The sequence below is a fragment of the Helobdella robusta genome, assembly GCF_000326865.2.
Source record: "Helobdella robusta unplaced genomic scaffold HELROscaffold_6, whole genome shotgun sequence".
In the NCBI taxonomy this organism is placed as follows: domain Eukaryota; kingdom Metazoa; phylum Annelida; class Clitellata; order Rhynchobdellida; family Glossiphoniidae; genus Helobdella; species Helobdella robusta.
This window is the reverse complement of record NW_008705330.1, coordinates 516,920-539,646: the sequence shown is the minus strand read 5'-3', so window position 1 is coordinate 539,646 and position 22,727 is coordinate 516,920. Positions and strand designations below refer to the sequence as shown.

The window sequence follows — 22,727 nt, the reverse complement described above, 5'->3', positions numbered from 1 at the left end:
TTGCTACGAACATTCATTCACGTTTTATGTTTGGCGGCAAAATATAAAATTTAAAGAAACATTCTTTATTTCAAAATGACGATTAAATATTTCAATAGTTGGAGTGTATAAAAATTAATATAACCATTAAATTTTGAGTGGTGCAATAATGAATAGAAGTATAGAAATACCTAGACATATTTTTTGCAAAATAGTTCTTATTATTAAAACAAAAAGTTATAATGAATTATGAACGGAAACATAAAAAATCTCAGTTTAATTTTTGACATCGCTTTCGATCCAGGTGTCGCTTTTTGCTGTCTGCCCGTGTGAACTTCAAGCCACAAACTTCACATTCAAACTGGCTTCCCTTGTGCGAGGCCTTGTGTCTGTAATAAGAACTTCGGTGGTTGTACACTTTGCCGCATGTACTGCAAGTATATATTTTGTTGGTGTACTGGCCTGATGCTGAACTCGAATATTCATTATTCCGACCTTCAACATTGGTTCCTTCTGTTCTGTTGAATTTTTCTTCTTCGTGTGGAACCACCTGAGCACCCTGCGGTTCGTAATCATATATCAGAGTTGCATCAGGATCATAAGATGAAGAAGCGATCGATATATTTGGATGTGCTGTGCGGGATGTGGAAGCAGCTGGTTCGATCTCATGACGGGAATCCACTGTTAGACAACCCCTAAGAACATGGTATTGCACTTTTTTGCTTTCGCTGGTTTTTTGCAATAATTTGTCTATTGTGAAAGACATTATCACTTATTAACCTTAAAAATAATTGTTATTCCGTTAAATTAAATATATAATTAATAATACTCTTAAACTCTCAGTCAATGAGGAAACGTCAGAAATATTTATTATTTATAGTTGGCTCGTTCTAATTTCTCTGAGCTCAAAGTTAACTACGTTAACAATTTTTTTGGAAAGTGTAAAATAACTTTATTACAATTCTTGTATTCTTCCCTACCAACTAAGCAACCGAATTCTCTTTGATCTTCTTTTTCTGAGTTCTCCAATTTCCATCAAACATCATATGTTATCGATCTTTAACCAAATTAGGTCAATTAATTAGAGAATGAAAAAAGTATTCCGTTAAGTATTCGCTTAAGTATTTCGAACTAAAATTGGTTAATAAACAGCTACCTGATTGTTATCGATGCCATCGTGACGTCTAATTATCTTTTTAAATTTGTGTTTATTGCTGTTAATTTTAGGAAGTTTAAACCCACTGCCAACAACCGTTGCGAAATTGTTGCAACATAATTTTACATCAACTCAATAGCTAATAAGAGACAGCACAGTTTATTGACATTAACCGTTTAGCAGATTAAACATCTGATAAAATATACGTTTAAAGAAAAATATATGCATGTCCTTTGTTTTTTAAACAGACAATATTCGAACCATGCCATTGCGTAATAGCTGCGGAGTTAAACATAGCAATCCTACTGACTGGTGTTAACTCGGCGATCATTTTTTTCAAATTTTTCTCTCATTATAGATTGAAAAATTTTTAAAAGAGTTTTCACAAATTATTTGAACATATTTAAATAAAACCTTTTATTTTAAATAAAATAAAATATTTAACCACAATTGAATTTTTCAATTGCTGGCTTTACAATCGTTTTCGCTTTTTTCACCCGGCAAAAAACATTTTTATATATTTTTATTCTCAAACAAATTTGTAAAATTAATAATAATTGTTAAATAGCCTCTGTAAAATTTCCTTATAAAAAAGACATTAATAAACTCATCATTATCATTATCTACTAATCACCATCAGCTGATCATCATTATCAACTAATCATCATATCAACAACTGACCATTATTTTCATCAATTGATTTGTTATCATCAACACCATCAGTTGATAGATTTATTTAATAAACCCAGTTTCAGTTTATTCCTAATTTTCAACCTTTAAACCTTTAAGCTTCCAATCTATCTCTCAAACAGATAATTGAACGGAGAGAAACATTTTAACACAAGACACAGTTAATTAGAGTAGGAACATGGCAGCAATTGAAGAAGCTGTATCGTCGCGGGGAGACTGTCGGTTGACTAATTTTTTCCAAGCCAGAGTTAACGTAAGATTTTTGCACGATGATAATTTAACAATGTTCGAACATATCAGTAATTAGCCATCCACAGAGTTTCACCTAGAGACCTCAGTGTTTTATCTGAGTACTTTCTTCAAGATATAGACATTTATTAACAATACAATTTTTGCACGCCCACCGCATCCTGGTAAGTCTTACAGTCACGTCCAACATCAACGTGTTTTCGTCCGTTTGGACAACTTTTTCTGGTTCGTATTCAGTGTATATTTAATTTTTTTTTTACATTTTACAGTGGATATGGGTTGCAACTTTGTTCTTCCAATTAGATATTCAGTTGGAGATTGCGCAGAAAAACAAGCTATATTTTTCTGACACATCCTAAATGAAACATCTACAACATCTTTTATAAATCCTCTCGTATTTAACGCTTGATCTTAGGCAGCATTTATTAAGTTGATGTTTTATTTTTTTTATCATCCTTTTTCAACCGTACTACAGATACCTTAACTAATTTTTTGTCAACACCTTTTTGATCTTGTCCTTTAAAAAAATAGTATTGTTTTTGATTTTTATAAGACCTTTTTTTCTTTAATATATTTGAACTTTATAACAATTTTTTCATTTGTCTGCGATGTTTAATTTAATTTCAAGTATTTGTTTGCTTTTGATTTGATAGAGAGAATTGATATAAAACAAATATAAAGAAAATAGGGTTAGGTAATTGGTTCGAATAGAGAAAATTTTTTCTGACAGTTTTTGCAGATAAAAGTTGAAAGAAAATAAGAACGGCATATAATTATAAATATTTACGTGGTTCTTTAACATTTATGTTTAAAAGCAGAAAGAAATGCCATTACAATGTCAAGAATAAATAGGATTGTTGTTGTATCGCAAATAGAGATACAAAACCAACTTAATAGTAATTAAAAGCGATTGAGAAATAGTTTAAAGAACTAAGAAAACTTATTGAACGTATTTCTAACATGAAAATCAAGATACAAAAATAATTTTTTGAAAAAAGAAACTCCAAAAAACAAATACCAATTTGCCAAAAAACAATTTGGAAATAAAAACTAAGACGTCAAACGCTTCAAAGTACATTTCACGGACGAAAAATTCATTGATGACAAGTGCTCAACATGCTTGCGGAAATTTTAGAGATTTTAGTTTTTAGCGTTTTCTTTTTTATATCACGTTTTTCTTTTATTTCAAGATATTTATACTTAAACTTCACTTTCTTTGAGGGTACAATATTTCTTTCAAATACTTTTATCCCCCTAGGAACAGCAAAGTTGTACACGTATCAGTACCAAATTCCATACTGATGTCATTACTAAACTGTTAAACAACATTTGCATTTTGTGTCATAGTTTCATATTCTGAAGTGAATAATTTTAGGCCATCCATATAAAATAAGTGAATTGTTTGTTAAATTATCAATGGCAGTAGGATTATACAAAACATAGCATCTTCTTGTAATATTCCTCTTGTTATTCTAATTATTCCTGAACTGATGCAAGATTCGTTTTGCCACAAAATTCGAATCATTTGTAGTGTTATTTTTTGCAATCAAATATGTAGCTCCAATTGTTATCAAATCTGGCACTTTAAATGGTGTTTTCATAACTTCATTGAATAAACGATTTAGATGTGGATGTAAATTTTGTTAAAATGAGTAAAAAAAATTGGAAGGCCACATTCCATAACTTCACCCAGCCACTCTTTTGAATCACGAAAATTCTCAAAACAAATTTACATTTCGCTGCAAGTTTCTAAGCTGTGGTTTTCATGTTTATTTTCGCAAATATTTTCATAAAAATTTCTTCTATTTTTCCGTATAATTATACATTCGAAAAATTTTATAAAAGTTGAAAGTTGAAGAAAGTTTTGTGTAAAAATCTAGATTTATTTTAACAAGAATTTATTTAATTTACAGTTTGCATTTATCAACAAAAAATTACATTTATTTATTTTTTAGGTGAATAATATCGGATATGGGAATTATACATACAAAATTGGAACAAAAAGGTAAATTTGGCTTTTTATAGAAGGAATAATAATAGAAGACTATTAAAATTTATATTAATTTAAAATAATATAACATATAAATCACTAAGAATGACAATTTTTTAAAAATTGGACATAGTTAGAAAAATGACACCAATTGCATATAATATTTCTTCCAATATACCAGGTCTCAATATAACAAGCCGACATGACATAATTCTGTCTCACATATCTATAAAAAATGGAAATTCAAAAATAGAAAAAAATAGAATAAGAAAGTATCATTTCAATTTTAGATATCGTTTTCCATCCAGGTGTCGCTTCTTGCTGTATGCCCGTGGGAACTTCCTGCCACAAAGTTCACATCCAAACTGGCTTTTCTTGCGCGAGGCCTTGTGTCTGTTATATGAGTTTCTGCGGTTGTATACGCTTTATCACAAGCGTATATATTGTTTGCGTACTGGCATGATGCCAAGCTCAAAATTTTATTATTTACACCTTCAACGTTAGTTCTCTTCGTTATGTTGTACTTTTCTTTCTTTGGAATCATCTGAAGTACATTGCGGTTTGTATTCATAGGTCAGAAATGGATCAGCATCATACGATAAGTTTGGATCCGCACTTTGCCACGCGTATATTTTGAGTGCGTACTGGCATGATGCTGAACTCGAATTTGTATACCAGAGTTGCATCAGCATCATATGATAAGGAAATGGTCGATATGTTTAGATCAGCTGTGCTGCACGTTGAGACAGCTGGTTCGATCTCATGACCGGAATCCACTCTAAGATAACCGCTCAGAACAGTATATTGCACAATTTTGGTTTTGCTTGCTTTTTGACATTATGGCAAAGCATACTCAATTGTTATTGTCATTTTTTAACTCAGTTGTATTATTTAAATTTCGATAGCCTAACAAAAATTATTTAATTATTTTTAGCAATATTGAAATTTTTTATTGATGGAACTATCACTAAAATAATATTAAACATAACATGAATTTCAAGTAAAAAATTATAACAATTCTTCTAGTTAACAAAATTACATATAAATTTGTTTATTAAACCAGTTCATGAACTATTCAACAATTAATTTTAATAAAAAATATAAAAAAGGAGTTCCTTGAAATTTAATGTTGAGTCAATATACACCCAACAACTTGAAATTATCTACTTTTTCTGCTGATACCATGATTTGTGTTTTGGAATTAGGAACCGGGGAAAAAAGTCTGAACCTTATATGACAAATTTACTGCTTCAACCTTTTTAAAAGTAACTCTCTCTTTTGCGCTTGCTTCAGAGGTTTCAACGACAAACACACAGCGTATATGAATACCCGTGAAAACCACGCATCATACACATTGCATGTGATAGGCGAGGATCTCTTTGTATTCGAACCCAGTCACTGCAGCAGCAAGACCATTCGTCTTTATTCATTGTGTCATCGCATTGAGTCATATGGTTATCGCAATTTATACGATTTTCCAGAGCTGTTTTCCTCTTATATCCTACATTAATTTTCAGGTTACATGCTTTCGGCTTCTTCGTCGTTTTCGACGACTTTGAACATTTTTAAATTCTGTCGCATATTTTTGTTGAAATTGCACTTCTTTTGCTTATTCATGGCTCATTTTTAAAGAACAGACTTGAAATAAAAAAATATAAAATTTAAAAATAATTAATTAACAAATGAAAAATGAGAACCGCTTTTCTTTTCTTCTACAATACCAGCAAAAATATCTGCTAAGTAAAGATGGCGCTTTCAAGGAACAACAAACCATTTCAGAAAATAAGTTAAGTGCCAGAACTAAAAGTTAACTTTACCTTCACTAAGAAGAGATGTTCATTTAAAAAAAAATAATTACATACAAAAAAATCAAGACAATATTGATTACATATATAAATAAGTTATAAAAATTTGAAAAAACTAATTAAATTTTACATTTTTAAAAAAATTATGTGAAAGGAAGACTTTTAGCAATTGATATTTTACTCGAAATTTAAGTGATGTGCTCCTGCCACGACAGATTAATTGTTATGACGATGCCCAAAAACTTGATTGATGATCCTTGTTCTATCTCTTTATTTTTTTTAAATAGTTTGAAATTTATTATGTTAGTCACAATCATTGACCCAAATAACATGCACCATGTTTTCCCACAATTAACGATCAACTTATTTGTTTCGAACCAATTTTAAATGAAACCAAGTACTGCACTCATATCCATCACCATCATTTCAACGTCCAAACCCTTCAACATCACTTTAGTGTCATCTGCAAATTGTTTGAGTTTGGCTTCTGAGATGAACGCACCATGTCATTTACAAACAAATTAAACAGTAATGGTCTCAAAATAGGTCCCTGGGGAACGCCTTTATCAACTGATCTCATTTGAGACGGACATCCATGTACATCAACACCAGATAAACAGTTTTTCAACCATCGCAATACCTGACATCTCACTCCATAACAAAACAATTTATCCAACAAAATTCTATGATCAATCGTATCAAAAGCCTTTGATAAATCAAAGAGGGCAAACAAAGTTAATTCGCTACGTTCGATATTTACAGAAAAGTAATTTATTAAATCCAACACTGCTAGTTCCGTTGAGGAATTTTCTCTAAAACCCATACTGATTTGGTACAAATATGTTTATCCATAAAGTTTAGCAATCTATTATGGACAATTTTTTCCATCATTTTTGAAAAACAGATATTAAAATTAATCGGCCTGTAGTTATTAATTAAAGTACTTTTATTTTTTTTTAAATACTGGAATTACTTTAAATATTGTTAAGATTGTAGGGAATGAACCAGCTTTAAATGACAAATTGATCAGAAAAGTCAGTGAAGAAACAATTGATGCAATACATTTTTTTAACATTAAATTTAATATGTTATCATAACCGCTACTTCGTTTTTCCTCATGAAATGGACAATTATAATCACTTCATCTTCACCTGTATCAAGAAGAAAGGTACAAAATTTTTGGATCAAACTTTTTACTCCTTGTACAATGATCTTGCCAGAACATTAACAGGAATCACCAGAAACCCAGTTATCTTACCAGAATGGTTCATTTACGGTGTAACTTATCTACTTCCGAAGAGCAAGGATTTGAAAAATACTCAGAACTATCATCTGATTATTTGCCTTCCAACTATGTACAAATTGCTAACCGATTTAATCACTGATAAATTGTACACTCATTTTAAGAGAAACAGCATTTTACACACAGAACAGAAAAGATGTAGAAGATAAACTCGAGGGTACAAAGATCAATTTCTCATAAACAAAGCGTTGATAGATGATAAAGATACAAAGAAAGGTAAACAAAATTTCAGTATGACTTGGATGGACTACAAAAAAACCTTCTATATTGTTTCCCACAGTTAAATCATATCACTGAAAATGTATTAAATTAACCCAGCTGTCACCATGTTCCTTAATTAAGCCAGGAAAAATGGAACAGAGATATGCACGAAAAAAATATATAAAAACCAAAAGAATAGCTATGAAAAAAAGTTTTTCTTAGGTGATTACTGTCCGGTACAGCTTTGATACTTCTAACAGCAATGCTGAACGAAGATGAACTTATATATATAGTTATATAGCTTGCAAAAAACACAGAGTACTATTATTAATGTACTGTTATACATAGATGGCCTGAAATTAATTGCAAAATATGATTTTCAACTAAATCAAAAATTAGGAATTGTAAACAATTTCCGCAATGATATACAAATGGAAAGTTACCACCAAGAAAGAAAAACATTTCAAGCTGTGTTGACATTGAACTGGATGAAGTCAACGAGATATGAAATCTTAAACAAAAGAACGTTTACATATATTTTGGATTTTACCTAAGCGACGTTATCCCACATGGGAAAATTCAAGAAAAAATATGAAAAGATTAAATAGACTCATTTTCAGCACTCAACTCAGATAAGATGCAAGCTATCAACAACTTGGCCGTGCCAGTACCGCAATATAGTTTTGGAATTGTTGACAGAAGAAACAATAAAATTCAGCAAATGGACAAAAAGACTAGAAAACTCATAACTAATTACGGTATTTTGTACTCAAATGATGATGTTAACCGTTTTTATGTATTCAGAAACAAGAAGAGTCGTAGACTTTTTGTACTCAAAACGAATTACGCAAAAGTATTATTACAGACCTTAGTGAATACATTTTGCAAGGCATAGACAAATACACAAAACTAATTTTAATGCACAAAAAGAGAAGAGAAAGAACCGGTTGATACACAAAAGCGAAAAAATCAGAGCTAAATACATGTCAATAGATAAAAACCACCACTTTCTACAAATTAAATCAACGCTCAATGTGGCATTGAAGGATGAAAAAAATAATCTTACTCATCGAATCAGCTAAAAAATAAAAAAAAGTATTAAATAAAATCAGAAAACATCCACAAAGCCGCTGAATTTATGAACCACATCAAAAACCTTATAACCATCTACGACGCAGAAAAATTAACTAACGGCAATTTAACAAAATCATTGTATAATAGAATTTAAAATATTATTGTTTTTTATCTAAAATCATTTTGGTGTGTGAATCCAACCAATCATCACATCAAATCGCGTCAATAGAAGTTTACCACGTTTTCAATGAACCTCAGTCAACAACCATTTTTTAGAACTTTATAAAAAAAACATTAGCATTTGAAGTATTAATAGCATTTATACAAACAAACTTTTGGAAGCTATACTGATTCCCCTTCATTTAGGCACAGCATTGTGTTTTTTTGTTAAAGAGCTAAATTCACAAAATTATTATGTCAAAAAAGTTAGAAAAAAACAATTTTGGAAGGCCAGAGTTCCATAACTTCACCCAGCCACTCCCATGAACCACGAGAATTCTCAAAACTAATTTACGTTTCGCTAAAAGCCTCATTTTACTATGTGTTTTATAATTGAACAATTACATCTAATAAATTATAAGATAAAATTTTTTCAAGTTGTAACCTTGATTTTTGCAATTCTTCTATAAAAATTTCTTATACTTTTTTTTTAGTTTATGAATTCGAAAATTTTCATTCAATTTTGAAAATGCGGAAATTTGTTGGTAAGAATCAGACGACTAGATATATTTTTACAAGAACTTTGAATTTACGTACAAAAAAATCACATTCATTTATTTGAGCTGTTTTTAAAAGCTTTATTTAGCGCCATCGATCTTATTGAAATGCGAAATCCAGATGAAATATCACCCTACTGAGATATCCAAATGACTGCAAAAGTTTTATCAACAAGCAACCCTAGATGAAATTTAACAATACGGGCAGCCAACTAAAGACTAATGTTTCTTATTCTGAATAAAATATAAAAATGTCTTTTATTTTATTTAATTAAAAAAAATAAGAACAAGTCATATATGGTTTTTTAAATGAAATAATAATAGAAAACAATCAAAATTTATAGTACTTTAAAATAATATAATATATACATCACAATGAATAGCAATCTTTTGCAAATTGGACTTAGTTGGAAAAATGATACCAATCGCATATAACATTTCTTCTAGTACATCGGTATCAAAAAACAAGTCGGTGTGACAAGCCTAATTCTGCCTCACAAAATTTGGGTAATAAAAACAACTGAAATTCAAAAATAGAGAAAAGTAAAATAAGAAAATATCATTTCAATTTTGGACATCGCTTTCCATCCAGATGTCGCTTCTTGCTGTATGCCCGTGTAAACTTCCTGCCACAAAGTTCACATTCAAACTGGCTTTCCTTGTGCGAGGACTTGTGCCAATAATACGAGCTTCTCTTGTACATTTTGCCGCGAACACTGCAAGCGTATATTTTGTTTGTGTACTGGCATTTAATATCACATTGATTTTGCGTCATAAAATAAATTTTTGCTTTGATTATTCTGACTAAATCATTTTTTGTTTTGTACTGATTGATGGCCGTTGCACATGACAGTCAGTCTGTTGTTATGACAAAACTTTAATTTGTCTCAGAATTTAGAAAATCTAAAACCAAATTTATTGCATATAATTCTGCAGAGTAGATTGACACCTTGTCTGGTAAGTGTTGTTTAATTACATAGCCATTTAATAATGCTGCTGATGTTGTTGATTCTTGCAATTTAGACCCATAGTATATATGATCGTAGAGTTTTTATATTTCTGCAGAAATTCATGAATGATTACTTTGATGATGTTTTGATCTGTCATTTTGTTGACTTTAGTTAAATTAGTTTTGACTTCAAATTTATATAGATGCCAGTTGGAAAAAATTGGTGATGGCTTTTTAATTACGTTAATATATATAGTTGGATAGTATGTTCCAGTATGTATAGGTTAAACGGTTTAGTAACCTTAGGTTTTTTATCGTAGAAAAATTTGTATATTAAAGGAAATATGTAGTGATAGGAAGAATTATTTGGATTGAAAGATGTTGAAAAAAAGTAATTTAATGAGAGCTTGATGCATCTGAGGTCTATGGGCACTTCGTCTGTTAATGTTAGAACACTAATTGCAAGAGATGTTCTGTGAACACCCATGCATCTTCTTAATGAACTGTTCATAATGGTATTAAAAATGTTTACATAAGGCGTTCTTGTTCCACCATAAACCTGCAATCTATAATCTAATATTAATTTAATCTTGACTTTGTAAATTAATAGAAGTTTACTGGGATGTGCTCCCCATCTGTAATGAGATTTTATTAGATTTAAGGATTTCATACATTTGCTTTTAACATAATGGATGTGAGGTAGATAGTTTAATTTGTTGTCAAAAATTAAACCTAGAAACTTTATTTGGTTTTCAATTTGAATCTGCATATTTCCATATTTTAATTTATGGTAAACGATAATTTATGGTCCCGCTTTTTTGAGAAAATAATAGCTTTAGCTAACCCTAACCATACAGAAATCAAAATTAATAAAACTGTTTATCTATTCTTATAATTATCGATTTTGCTACAAAAATTAATTTTAAGTATATTAATAAATTTTAGAACTGAAAACAACAAAAACACACACATCTGTCGTTATTATTATCATCATCATAAATAAATAAATTAAATTAAATCACATTATTCGTGTGAGAAGCTAAATTCACTGGACAATTTTTGTAAATAAATTTTGACGGGTCACAGTCATGAATATATAATTAATAAAACTGTTTATCTATTCTTATAATTACCGATTTCGCTACAAAAATGAATTTTAAGTAGCTATATTAATAAATTTTAGAACCGTAAACACACATTTATCGTTATTATTATTATCATCGTCATAAATGAATAAATAAAATAAAATCACATTATTAATGTGAGAAGCTAAAATCACTGGACAATTTTTGTAAATAAAATTTTGACGGGTCACAGTCATGAATATATAAATTAATAAAACTGTTTATCTATTCTTATAATTACCGATTAAATTAATTTTAAGTAAATAAATGAATTTTAGAACCGTAAACAACAAAAACACACACATTTGTCTTAATTATTCTTATCATCATCATAAATAAATAAATAAAATAAAATCACATTATACATTTGAGAAGCTAAATTCACTGGACAATTTTTGTAATTTGACGGTTCAAATTGTAATTTGACGGGTCAAATTCACGAATATATAAATAACTACTTGTGACGGTGATTGATTATATCAAAACTTCATAAGCCAGTCTCTAAAAAATAAAAATTATCAAAACAAATTTACCTTTCGCTACAAACCTTTCTTCTTTATATGTTTTGTATTTAAACTGTAAAAGCTAAAAAATAAGATAAAATTTTTTAAGTTGTGGTCTTGGTCAGAAAATTTTTCTCATTTACACTTTGCATTTATTTACAATTAATAACATTTATTTATTTTTTGGCTCAATGAAATCGAAGGTAAAAAATACCCTTGGATAAAGAAATTAAAAATATACCTTTTAACTCTCTAGTTTGCAAATATTTTTTTATCATTTAGTTAAATTTTAAACTGATGTCAACAGTTCTTTATTAAAAAGGAAATAATAAAAAAAATCAATTCAAATTTATATTAAATTAAAATTAAATAACATACATCACAAAGAATGTCAAGATCTTTAAAATTTCAAAAAACTGTACATTGCATATCGCTAAAAATTATGCCAAACGCATATAAAAATTTCTAATATATCGGCATCAAAATAACTAGCCGGTTTGAAATACTTGCCTTGTAGTCTGATTCACGTAACTATGAAATAAAAATAATAATAATAAAAAGTTATAAACCATTAAATTTTGAGTGGTGGACATGTTTTTTGGTAAAATAGTTTTATTTCAAATAATATGATTATATTATAATATATTTATATAATAAATATATATATATATATTATATTATAATGTATGTATCACAAAATATGTTTTCAAAAACAGTGTGTTCGCAAAAAAAGTACTAAAAATACAACAAATAATACCAAATAATAAAACAAAACAGAAAATTTCAGTTTGATTTTTGACATCGCTTTCGATCCAGGTGTCTCTTCTTGCTGTCTGCCCGTGTAAACTTCATGCCACAAACTCCACATACAAACTGGCTTCCCTTGTGCGAGGCCTTGTGTCTGTAAAATGAGTTTTTGTGATTGTACACTTTGCCACATATACTGCAAGCTTATATTTTGTTTGCGTACTGGCAAGAGGCTGAACTTGAGTTTTCGTTATTTTTACTTTCTTTGTTGGTTATCTCTGTCTTGTTGGAGTTTTCTTTCTTCTGTGAAATCACCTGAACACCTTGAAGTTCGTATATCAGAGTTGCATCAGCATCATATGATGAGGAAGTGGTCGATATGTTTTGATCAGCTGTGCGGTTTGTTGAGGCAGCTGGTTTGATCTCATGGCGAGAATCCACTCTAAGATAACCGCTTAGAACTCTGTATTACACTTTTTGGTTTTGCATGTTTTTTGCAGTAATTTATCTATTGTGAAGGACATATCGGCAGCGCTAACTCAAATGTTATTGTCGCTTTTTAACTCAATTAAGTTATTTTATTTTTAATAGCTTTACATAAACAAATAATTTTAGCGAAAGATTAATATTTCTCTTATAAATGTAACATTACTGAAATGATATCAAAAATATTATTATCTTCAAGTTTAAAATGATAAATTATTTATTATTAGTTAATTCATTAAAATAATGGGCTTCCAAAATTTTCTCAATCTAATGTAAATCAAGCTGATCCGCTTTTTATAGAATTTATAAAAGTTCTAAATTCATCTTGACTATTTGACCAAGAAATTTTACGTTTTTTTATGATGCTTACTTTCACAGTATTCAGACTTGATCCAAAACCTCTTTGAACTCAACCGCCAACCAGCCAATTAAAGATCAAAGGACGAATCCAATTAGGCAACCACGCAAGGAACACATCACGTAATCAATAGCCGATTGCCAATAAACAGTCACTAATTTTTGAGGATTTTTAATTCTTGTTGCTTGTTTTATTACTTGATAAAATACCTAAAAATGTTTGTTTTTAAGAGACAAAAAAATAACTCACATAAATTTCAATTTCTCTGTAGTAATATGAAATCAATTGTATTAGCTTAAAATTAAGGAATTTAAATTGGATGTTACAAACTTTATAAAGGCTAATTTTAGTGTTATATTTTGTTTTGTAAAAGACATCATTTGCTCTAAAGTAGTGAGATTGAAAGATAGTTTTAATGAATTCATGAGAGTTGAAAGTAATTAGTTATGTAGTTGATGTTTTGGTTTTAATAATTTGTCGTAGACCAAATTCTTGTTTGTCAAATAATAATAAATTCTCTTTAATAAAATTTATTTTGTATAAAAGAGTTAAGTTAATCGTTGAGGTTTTCAATATGCTGAAGGTAAGTTGGAGCCTAATGTCAGCAGGCCCAAAATCATAAGAAAAAAAAATTATCAATTGTATTACGAATGTTTTTTATCTCTGTGCATCAAATTGCCTACTAGGATCAGATGCATACAAAAACAAAATATACTTGATTTGCTTCTTACACGGGACCAGGATATTATGTGCAATATATGTTTTCATGATCCAATAGGGAAAGCGACCAAGTGTTAAAAAGTTTTCTTGTAAAATATGACATCAAATTACAGCAGATGCACATGTCAAAAAAACAATTTCAATAAAGCTAAATCAGTTTTTAAATGCTGTATTATGGAACACATTTGATCACTTCGTTTCTAAACTCATTGATCGGCAGAATAAAATAAATTAATTATTGATATGTTTTGTAGATGTTTTAAGCTATATGATAGATTAATACGTTCCTGTAAACATCAAGACTCTTTTCGTAAAAATAATTTAGGGTAACACTATCTTACTATATTTGTTTCGATTAAAACTAAAAATGTATTATGGAATTTTTTTAAAGTAGGAATATCAATATATTTAATAAATTTAAAAAACTTTGAAATTAAGTGAAAAGAAATGCTAATATGATAAAAGAAAGTTATATAAAAAAATTAGCACTTAGAGTTTAGGATAATTCTAAAGTATTTGGAAGCATGTTAATGACTGTTGGAAACAACATTTTCAAATTGATCAATTGAGCAACTTGGATAGAGTTGGGTATGAGTATAACTCCCTTATAACGAACACGAGGGGGAAATAGTGTTGTTGTACCGATATATAAGAAAGGAGATAGGGACTTGGTGGATAACTATAGATCAGTACCTTTGACTTGTGTTTGTTGGCGATTGATAATAGGCAGTAATAAGGATGCAGTAATGCTTTATATTTGGATAATAATTTATTTTACTTATTTTACTATCGACAATACGATTTCATTAGGGGTATAAGACAACGATAGTACAGTTCCAGTTGATGACTTCCATTTTAATCTTCAAACCTTAAGATTCCAATCTATCTCTCAAACAGATAATTGAATGGAGAGAAACATTTTAACACAAAATCAATGCTAGGCGCTGTTGAAGATGCTGAAGTGTCCGGTCTGAAGGCTGTCTGTCAGGCAGGGCGCGTTGCGTGCAGAGATGAAGTAAAACTCAGAATGCTGCACTGAAAAAATCCAGGCGAAAACAGCGTCAAAATCATCTGCATCAACTGACTTTCTCTATCTGTGCTGGATGTGTTTGAGATTGTCATACCAAAATTGGTCTGCTTAGCCAATCTCGGCGGTACAGGATCCGCTAACTTTGGCTATAGTTTCAACATCGAATCCCGACATATAAAAATTCAAATTTGAAAAATCTACTATTCAGTGAAATATATTACCAGGGAGACTCGAAATTTTCATCTGTTGGGCCACCCTATCCAAGAAATTAAACAAAAACAAAACAAAAAAGTTAAATTATTCATCGTTATAAAACGCAAATTAAACACAAACCAGTTAAGGGTAAACCGTTAACAAATGGAAAACAAACTGTTAAAAATCCACAAAATTTTTAAAGTGAGATTGAACGAATAAATATAAAACTCAAAAAACCGCAACAAACTGAAATAATTAAGAAGTACAGTAAACAATGAAAAATGATCTCTAAAAATTATTTTATTAAAAAATTTTTTGAATGAATTAAGCAAAGGTAATTTTTTCACATCACTCGGTTACTAGACCCATAGACGAATTGACGCAGAAAAAAGAGTTTATAAAAAAGTTTGTACGATACCTATGAAAATAAAATCGGGATATTTCACAGATCTATTGATAAACTATTACTATTAATTAAATGACTTATTTGATTACAAATAGACGGTCAATAAAATATTTGAAACAGTTTATTAAAAAACAACAATGAGAACAAATTAAAAATAAAATAAAAATCGAAATAAACTATTTTGGGATAAATTTAAACTATGAATATTAGATTTTGTACTATAACTCCATATAGAAACACAATAAGATAAAAATGGTTATAAGAAGTATTCAAAATAAAATTAGGAAACTTAGCTCTTTAACGATAAATCAGACGTAAACTCTTAGCAGTTTTTCGAAATATGTTGTATATGTTCAAGCCACAATAAATGACTCGAAATAATTACGCCAAGAAATTTAATTGAATGAACCGTTTCAATGCAATCATCATTTAATAAAATTTTATCTTCCAAGATACTAGCACGGATCTTGGGTCCAAATAAAGTGTAATAAGTCCTAGTGATGTTAATTCTCAAACCATTTGATTGTACCCAATTGCAAACGTTAGACAATTCATCATTAATAGAGCAAACTGGATCAGTATTAGGAGGTCGGTACGTAAGATGAATTAAATAATTTTCAGAGTCAATATTAAAAATTTTAACAATAATCAATTCGAAAGAAGAGAAAAAAAATACAAAAGATCGTCACAAACTATATATTTCAAAGAGTTTAATAAAAACATTTCAACGCCACCTCTAACATTCCCAACACGATCTATACGAACAAAATTAAAATCAGGCAAATCAATAACTTGAAAGCGGGAAATCAGAAAAATTTATTTCTAGAAGAAAAACAAAGAAAAACTAAATATTGAGATGTATTTTTTAAAATCAGCTCAATATCAATAACCTTCTGGATAAAATTACGTTATGACATGTGCACATATATATATATATATATATATATATATATATATATATATATATATATATATATATATATATATATATATATATATATATATATATATTATCTGATTCAATTTTTCAATATTTCGTATTGCATTTTTATCACTGCTTTTTAACTTATTTATATAGAAAAAAGTTTTTAACTACTTTTTTTAATTAATTTTAATGATATTTATATTTAAATGTCATTGAAACAAATTTACTAACGCGCGAATGATTTGTTCAGAGTCGAACTAAACGAGAAAGCCATATGAAGTGTTTTTAAAGAGCGTAACGTAACGATAAACATAATATGACGTGTTGTTTTTGAAATATTCACAACTGTTTTCCTAAAATATTTTATTTTAAAAAGCTTTAAAAAGTTGCTTATTTCCAACGGCTCCATAAGTTTCCTATTTTGAGTTATTTATTATGAATTGAATTTGTAGCAATGTAAAAGATTTTCAAATGTAGGCCTTGAAAAAGTTATTCAATTCAATAATTTTATGTATATAAATCTTTCTATAAAGTAAAATTGTCAGTTATTTTAAAAGAGTTGCAACAAAAGAACATTTTGCTATTTAAATTATTTGCATCGATTTAACATCTGAAATAAATTATTGTCATGACAGTTATTACTACAAATTCATATTTTTGTGTTCACTTGTTATCGTTGATGATAGACAACTATTTCGGGATTATTTAAAAATGAACAGTTGCCGCAAAACGACCAAAGAAAATTTAATGGATAGTTCGTTTAGAAACGTCAGAAGAGATCGCAATTATAAGAAGTGGGATCGCAATGTTGATGGTGGCAACGATGATGTGGACCATCTCAAGCCTAACAAGTATACGAACAATAACTTATCCAGTGAGTTGAAAAAAGTATTTGACAGATCGCACTCAAGAAACGAACTGCACAGTTTTCAAAAAAAGTCTGTTCGTCAGATAAACTTAATGGAAGAAATAAGTTGTCACCAACGCAGCCAGCGAAAATCAGCTGGACGTCTACAGCAGCGTTCTTCATGTCAAGCACGTATTCGAAGAACACCGACCAGTGGATATTTCTGTCGGGACCATGCAGCCCACGGCGATTCAAATTTCATGCAACCTCATGAGACGAGCAAGTTTATTACAGCTGGTTTCAATTCTAAAGCCAATAATGCACACACAGTTCAGCCTGCCTACAACATCACGAACAGTCTAAGATATCGACTTTTAGACGGTTGCATTAAAAAATCCAGCAGTAGCTTTTGTGATGTGCGTGATGTACGAAATATAAAGCAATATGGCGATGGTTATGAAGACGATGAAGATATTTTGTAAGCTATGTTTTATGTTCATTTTGTTTCATGATGAAAATAATTTTGACTATTTTTTTAAGAATTTCTATGAAGAATAGATGATTATTCTTATAAAGTTGTTTGCAAGTATTTAGCGATACATTAAGTTATAGTTACATTATTTTTCATGGATGCCATGGGTTAGGGTTAGCTCCATCTGACCAACCTCAAATCCGGCCTTGGCAATAATAGGCAGACATTATGTTCTTTTGTAAAGATTAAAAAAATCCTATCCAAAATGTTCAGCTCGCTTTTTTCTAAATTAGTCCATCTCATAGCGAAGTTTTGAAAAATTTGAAAAATTTCATTTATACTTATAAATTAATTAAAATATTTCCTCTTATGAATACTGATTGTATTTTTATACAATAAACAAGTCAACGAAATTGAAGTTGGCAAATGCATCGGAAACGAAAATACAAGTTTCTGAACCGATTTTTCGTGCTGATTTCAAATATGTATTCCGATCTTTGCTAGCACATAACGTTTCAGAGTTATAACAAAATGTATTTTAATGCTTAAGTGTATGGTTTTCTATGAAGTGTTAACGTTCATTTATGCACTAGATTAAAGCTAATATTTTAGCAAATAAAATTCGGGTGAAAACCTTACTCCAAGAATCATGCACCAGTCTGTATAGCATAGTTTTATATGACTTTCTGGCATGCTCGTAGTCCGGGTTATCACGATACAACGTCCAACTGTAATCTCCCACCATACTAGCGCTTCTGGAAACCTTGATAGCAATGCTCCATTACCTGAATATCATGTGGAGCCCACGGCTGATACTGTTCTCCGAGTGGCCAACCGAAGTATAATTTGTAAATCCTCCTCAGATCTGCAGTAATTGAATGTCGTTGAGCTTTTGTTGCGAATGAGCCGTAAATAAAACAGAAAGTATCAGGAAGATTTAAACAAGTTCTAGGCATGTCGATTGATAAATTGGTAAGATATTTGCTTCAACAAATGATTCGAAAACGTGAAACACAATTATGGTTAATATTAGAATATGTATGCATTGTATAAATTTTATTAAAAATTTTATTTAAAAAATTTAGATTATAATAAAATCTGTCCGTGCTATAAAAAATCTGAACGCATATTTGAAATCAGTGCAAAAAACGCTACAAGAATCACATAATGCCGCCTCTGATGCAAAAAAACTTGTCGACTGGCGTTATATATCAACTTAATTTCATAAGATTTTTATTTAAATGTTGCTCAATATATCATAATGAACAAAAAATGTTTAAGTTATTTTTAAAGATAAAATTGTCTTTTTGCCAAACTATTTCTCAATTAATTTTGTATTTTTTAGGCTTTGCTACCATTTTTCATTTTATATTTTCATTTTTCTTTATTCAAACTTTTTACCTATTTCTATCACGTGAACAAATGCATCGTCATAACGTACGGAATAGTGTGTTGATAGCAATTTCACTGAACAATATTAATTAATTTAATTTTTATTTAATTAATTTTTTAGTTTAAATTTTTGATGTAATAAATATCGAAATAATTTAATTGTTTTTGTAAGATAAATTAATTTTATTAAATAGGTAGAAATACAAACCATCCCGTAAATAATTTGTTACATTTTTTTATCAGTTCTTCTGACAGTTTGGAATCAGGCAAACATCTACTATATGGCACGAACCACACCAAAAAAGACAAAAAAAAAATTAAAAATTTAGAAACAAGAAAGAGTTCACAAATGAAAACAAATCATTTTCATTTTTATGATGAAATTGATGCTGAAAGTATTAGTTCCAAAGAAGATATAGAGTTTTTGATAGGCAAATACAATATTAAAAAGTACGACGATGACGATGGCACGGGATCAAGAGAAGATTTGGCGCACCTAACAAACCATTATCAAGCCAACAACAAAAACGGTAAAAGTTTAGGCTACAAAAATGATTTACGACGAAAAATAAATTATGTAAATAACGAAAGTGAGGAAAGTTATTTTGTGCGTCAGGGAGATATAAAAACTCAAGGCGATAACAACAAAAGTAATAATAACAATGGAGGTAATAAAAAAAGTGTCCAAAGTACGTGCATCCACAATGAAAGAGAACACAAAAGATCTGCAAATAATGAGGACCCTTACTATCGCCCGTGCAGATTTCTCAACAATAATAAATTCAAATTTGTCAAAAAACGCGCACCTCATGAATTAAATATCTCACAAAACAATATTTCGAGCACTAAAATAAAATACGACAAAAAGGATGATGCCTTAGTCAATTATTGCGGAATCCGGAGTGCAGAAAACTGTAGATCCGGGGTGGGACCAGAATTCGAAATTGGAAAAGTTAACGACGGCAAAATTATGAGAAAAAATTTTAAACATTGCGACGATTTTTGTGATAGAAGGATAATCACGCCTAATGAAAATGAAAGTAACAAGAATGCATGTGACGATATTCAACACTGTAGTCCTCATGTAGAACACCTCGTAAATGTTCCACAAAGTAATACTGGACATGAAGATCTAGAACAGTTTGCTGCTAATATAAGTAACAGCAAATTGGAGTTGGAATTTGAAAGCGAAAAAAATAACAAACATGATGTTAGCAGTGCTGAAAATAAAAAAAATAATGATGGAGAAAAAAGAATAAAAATGAAAGATTTAAAACGAGTTGATGATTTTATCAACACAAATGGAGATGTGGAAGAAAAAGGAATAAAAAGAGCGGATGACGTCATCAATGAAAGCAACCCAAACTCTTCTGGTCGTAAAAAATATAGACCTAAAAACGCTGCATGTCTTATTGAGGACAACAGCAATAATCATAACCATCCACTGCACACAATGAACCACAATGTCCCACAAGACGCTTCGCGCGGTGAAACAAAAGTCAGTGGAAAGGATAAAAGTCTCGTCGATTACTCGAGAGAATGTATTATGAAAAATTGCAACAACCAAACAGATTCGAAAATTGACAACAAAATAACTGAACATGGAATTTGCAAAATGGAAATAACCGGTGGAAAGATCAGATATAGCAAAGAAACACAAGCCAACACTTTTCGCAAAAAAAGAAAAAGAAACAATAATCACCGAGACGACAGAAACAATCACAACCCCCGAAACGTCAATTTCAATAAATCTCACTCTCATCATCTTCATTCTCAAAATCCAGCATCTTCTTCAGAAGAGAGTTCCTCGTGCAAGGAACAAGAAAACTGCAGAGACAACATCTCAAGTGGAAATTCTCAAAACGCAGATACCAACAACAGCAGCAGCAGCAGCGTCGTGGAAACTGAATTGAACGAGCCTCATGATGACAGAGATGATTACTCGTTTACAGATTTTGAAACTAAAAAAGGTTTGTCAAAAAGACTACAAAAGCCCAACGTAAAAAACGTTAATCACAGTAATCACCCATTGCACAAAGCTGAAGTTTCAGTTAGCAATCGAGCTGCGACATTTGAATTAGCCGTTCAAACTCAATCTTCATCTGCGAATTATCCAGCTCGCTACAGAAAAACTTCAATATCCGCATCACCTTCTGTGGTTAACGTCGTGAACCACATGAACCGGTCACACAGCGGTGTAGAGGTCTCAAAAAACTACAACAATTGTAAAACGGCTAAAAATAATTTTAATGGAAAACCAAATCTTTTTAAAAAAATGTTTTCCCATAAAACAATGATATTTACAATATTTATTTTCATTATTATTTTTTATTGCTTCTATGTTGATTTGTGTCCAATAGATGATGTGCCGCCAAAATATTGGTGGCAGTCTTCTGATTGAGCGTGTTGGACAAGTTCAAATTCAGCAAATACAATTATTTTTTTCAACAAATTTATATTATTTTATTTAGTTTTCGTTTCTCGGAAACTATCGCGAGTTGTAAAAGTTCAACGTTGTATCGACACTCAATCATACTTATAATTCAATATTGATTCAAATTATTTTGATTTAATTTTTTCCAATTCATAAACAACATGTGACTATCATAATAATTGATTAAAACAGCAAGTTGTTGAATTTGTTGGTTGAAGCACTAATGGTCTGGCTCTTAATGTAAAATAATGTGAACGGCTTTGTTTATCTAATTATCAACGGTTTTTTTATAATTTCACAATTGATAGCAAAGCCTTTGATAACAGTTTTGTGTGACAATTTTTTAACTAAATGGAGTATTGCTTTATTTGCCTAGCTTAAAACGGTTTAAAAAACGTGTAAACAAACGTTTAAACAAATTTCAATATCAAAATCATGTCTGGGTAGAATGGTCGTTTTTTGTCCACCAAAATGGTGACATCAGTATTCATTATTCATAAACCCGTTAATATCAACTTTTCAATCTTCATTCACCAGATATTTTAATTGCCTATTTGTTGGAATTACGTACAAACTAAACAGGTTGTAGCTTGGAAACCCGCTTTTTTGAGCTTTTTAAATTATCCAACCATACCCTTTCAACATTTTTCAACATAATTAAATTCACTTTTTAAAACGTTTGTTTCTTCAGTGCTGGAATTACGTATAAGCTAAGATTTACTTAAGATTCATCATTTTTACCCTTTTTTATGCATCAATGGCATGTGTAAACAAATAAATTTTAGTGTTCAAACAGCCAAACATGCAGCGACACTTCCTGGGCGGCGCGATTTTATAGTGGTTAAGATGCTTGGAACTGTTGATGTAGTGTCGGGTTCAAATTCAAAGAAATCCTCACCTATCTTATGCAAAAGTATGTGTGATGCATTGATTGCCTTGTATCTGCACGCACCGCTTGATTGCTGTAATAATATTA

General features: G+C 30.0%; 3 protein-coding genes across 3 annotated transcripts in view; 2 read left to right on the top strand and 1 right to left on the bottom strand.

The window, feature by feature from the left end:
* Nucleotides 1-12,681, bottom strand: part of HELRODRAFT_68975 (hypothetical protein) — a gene marked incomplete at both ends in the record, with an annotated part of 41,927 nt that extends 29,246 nt beyond the window's left edge. The window contains 2 exons of the mRNA XM_009028989.1: nt 268-441; nt 12,540-12,681. Of these exons, the coding sequence (XP_009027237.1) occupies nt 268-441; nt 12,540-12,681 (316 nt within the window). The remainder of the gene's footprint in view (nt 1-267; nt 442-12,539) is intronic.
* A 4,636-nt stretch (nt 12,682-17,317) lies between these two features.
* Nucleotides 17,318-18,799, top strand: HELRODRAFT_163988 (hypothetical protein; the record flags this gene model as incomplete). The annotated part of the gene is made up of 2 exons (XM_009029061.1): nt 17,318-17,931; nt 18,676-18,799. The coding sequence occupies 2 exons, from the start codon at nt 17,318-17,320 to the stop codon at nt 18,797-18,799; spliced, it is 738 nt and encodes a 245-aa protein (XP_009027309.1).
* Nucleotides 18,800-19,666: 867 nt separating this feature from the next.
* HELRODRAFT_163987 (hypothetical protein) lies at nt 19,667-21,718 on the top strand (the record flags this gene model as incomplete). Its single annotated transcript, XM_009029060.1, has 1 exon — nt 19,667-21,718. The coding sequence occupies one exon, from the start codon at nt 19,667-19,669 to the stop codon at nt 21,716-21,718; it is 2,052 nt and encodes a 683-aa protein (XP_009027308.1).
* Nucleotides 21,719-22,727: the final 1,009 nt, after the last annotated feature.